The 3045-nt window shown below is 35.0% G+C and overlaps 1 protein-coding gene across 1 annotated transcript; it reads right to left on the bottom strand.

The window, feature by feature from the left end:
* Positions 1-8: 8 nt before the first annotated feature.
* LOC101648580 (etoposide-induced protein 2.4 homolog) lies at positions 9-819 on the bottom strand (the record flags this gene model as incomplete). The annotated part of the gene is made up of 1 exon (XM_030884714.2): positions 9-819. A coding segment is annotated over exon 1 (660 nt), but the record flags the coding sequence as incomplete, so codon positions are not given.
* Positions 820-3045: the final 2226 nt, after the last annotated feature.

Below are 3045 nucleotides of genomic sequence, written 5' to 3'. Positions count from 1 at the left end.
CCTTTATTGAACCAGCGGTATTCAAAGCAGTATAATGAATACAGAAGGGACATATGCAGGAGACTAACCAGCTGACCAAAAAGATAGATGGGGAAGAGACTCACAAACAAACCCTGAAGAAGAAAGAGAGCTTGCAGCAAAAGGTTGAAGAGCATGTCAGCAATTATTTTGCTGGAACTAGGGAACGGTTGCATCTTCTTTCCTGACAACTGAAATGCCAAATCGGCTATATCCTGAAACCAAATGGCATTGACAACTTTGCTAAGCACAAACAGTGTGAGTACCCAAAGAGCACTGAAAATTGATGTGAGGAAGAATTCCAGCCACGACCAAACATCTCCATGCAGTGATGGATCACCAGTAATCTTTGCTGTTACATATTGAAGCGCAGGAATAAACCCTCGGTAAAAGAAGAAGAGGCTAAACCAGAATATTCCTCCATTCCAAGCACAGCACAGGAAAATTCTATTAACAATATACGGCTCAGCCTCTGGCTTCCGCTCTGGGCTCTGGGCTCTCCTCTGGGCGAGGACACTTGTCCTTCGATGGACTTCCTCTCTCTTTTGTTGAATTCGCGCATCCAACTTCGAGATGGTACAAATACCCCAGATGGAGTCCTTGATTCCCCTGACAAGGTCCTGAAGAAAGGTTTTGACACTGTCAGCCATCTCTTCAACATACAATCTATCAACTACACAGAGGACAGGGAAGCGTCTCAAAACCTCTCATCATGAAGAGCCCGTCAGCTCTGTGGCCGCCGCCGCGACCCCAACTCGGGCCAGACCAAAGTGCCCGCAGCGTCTGGACAGCGATCCTGCCGGGCGTCCCAGCGCCGGCCGCTGGGATCACACTCCAATATTTCATAATTGATTTTTAGTGTCATCACCATGTGTTGTGATGTTTATTTTTCATTGATTACATTGTGATCTTATACATTTATTTTCATTCTTCATAGTCACAAAAAATGAACTCTTTTAGTGTTTTCAAAGACTGTGAGAGGCATTCTCAGTTAACTAAGCTTTGGTCATTTTATATTGGCTAATATATTGCTGATAATAAAATATATTCTTTTATTCTACATTAATGGGAAAAAATGTCTATTCTAGAATTTCTGGGTTAATTTTCATAGGTTATAGGTTGTTTATAATTTTTGTTGCAAAATTCTTTTATAATCTAAATAATTATTGCTATCTTATCTTGAAAGCCAGAGTGATGATTCATGGTTGTGAATTTTCCTCTTTTTCCTCTTCTGAATTCATGCATTTAAATTATGGCCTGGTGAAGAATAATGAAATGGACTGTCAAAAGAAGAAACAAATACATCCTGGAAGAACTACAGCCAGAATATTCCTTTAGAGGCAAGGTTGATGAGACTTGATCTCACCTAATTTACACATGGTATCAGAAGAGACCAGTCACTGAAAAAAGGTGTCAAGTCATGTAGGTAAAATGGAGGGGCAGTGAAGAAGACAAAGACCCCCAGCAAGATGGATTGATGTAGTAGCTGCAATAATGGTCTCAAACACTACAATAATTGTGAGGATGGCCCAGGCACAAGTGGTGTTGCTTTCTGTTGTACATTGGGTCGTTATGGATCAGAACCAACTCAATGGCCCTTAACAGCAACTCCTTTGTGAACTCTTCTCAAATAGTATGGTTAATAAAAACATCTTATTTTCCATCTCCTATCTCTATATAACAACACACATTCTGGTCTGTTAGAGTCTGGTGGGATCCAAACAACCTTACTGGTTGTAAGAGTACTTGTGCAATAAGTGCAAAGAGTACTTGAAGCACTTATTGTTGAATAAAAATAATACAGTCATCATTATAGATTACAACTCAATATATAGAAAATTAAAACCATATAACTTTAACAATAGAGAGCATCATTATAAACAGAGGAATGAGTGAACTTTTCAAGGATTCAATTTCAATTAGTTTCACAATCAATGTGGAATAAGCTCATGGAAACAGTAGTCAGTAAATGAAACTATGTTTTGTATTGGAAAAATGCAGCACAGAAATTCTTTCAAAGTTTTAAAGAGCAAAGATATTTCTGTGAGTATTAAGGCATATCTGACCAAAAGCATAGTATTTTCAATTGCCTTATTAAGGAAGACTACAGAAGAATTCATATATTTGAATTATGGTATTGTGAAATATGTAAAAATATGATGACTGCTATAAGAATTAACAAATCTTTCTTTGAAGAAGTACAGTCAAATTTGTTCCTTAGAACTGAGATTGGCAAAACTCCATCTCATATATTTGGGACATGTTTTCATGAGAGATCATTCTCTGGAAAATACATGATATTTGGTAAAGTAGATGAAAAAGAATAAATCCCTTAATAATGTGGATTGGTTCTATAACTGAAACAATGTGCTGAAAAATAACTACAATTATGAGGATGACAAAAAATCGAGTATTGTTTTGTTCTTTTGTACATTCACTATGAGCCAGCTGTGATTGGATGACACCTAATAACATGTAACAGACATGAAAAGAGTTCATTGTTTTTGTTGATTAATTTCACTGCTATTTCATGACATAATTTTATTTTTCCAAACTTCTATGGCCTTAAATTCATGTCATATAAGAAAGATATTATATGATTAGATGTATTTGTTATTCACTCGAGTTCATATTTTGAGTGTTTTTTAAGGAGTTAGACTCTATTATCTTTTTGAAATTTGGCTTTATTTGGTAATATTTTTTTCACGGTTATTTTGAGATTTTTAAAGAAATTCATTTATTATATTCTACCATAGGATAAAAGGTATTTAATTTATTTTTATAATTAGAAATTACAATATGCATACTAAGCTTATCAAATTGTAAATTTAATCAATACAAGTTATTATTCTCCCAAAAGAACAGTTTAATGTATATAATCACCTTCTTCATAATAGTGTTGCTATATATATTAAATCCTTCCTTTAAAATTAGCAGACTATAATTATTGCTTAGTAATTTTGATTTTCAGTTACATATATATGCATTATACACATATACACATATACATACATACGTGTGTGTGTG

The sequence above is a fragment of the Echinops telfairi genome, unplaced genomic scaffold, assembly GCF_000313985.2.
Source record: "Echinops telfairi isolate 266 unplaced genomic scaffold, ASM31398v2 ScPeMD7_11;HRSCAF=52, whole genome shotgun sequence".
NCBI lineage: Eukaryota > Metazoa > Chordata > Mammalia > Afrosoricida > Tenrecidae > Echinops > Echinops telfairi.
The sequence above is the reverse complement of the archived record's forward strand: the minus strand, read 5'-3'. Positions and strand labels throughout refer to the sequence as shown.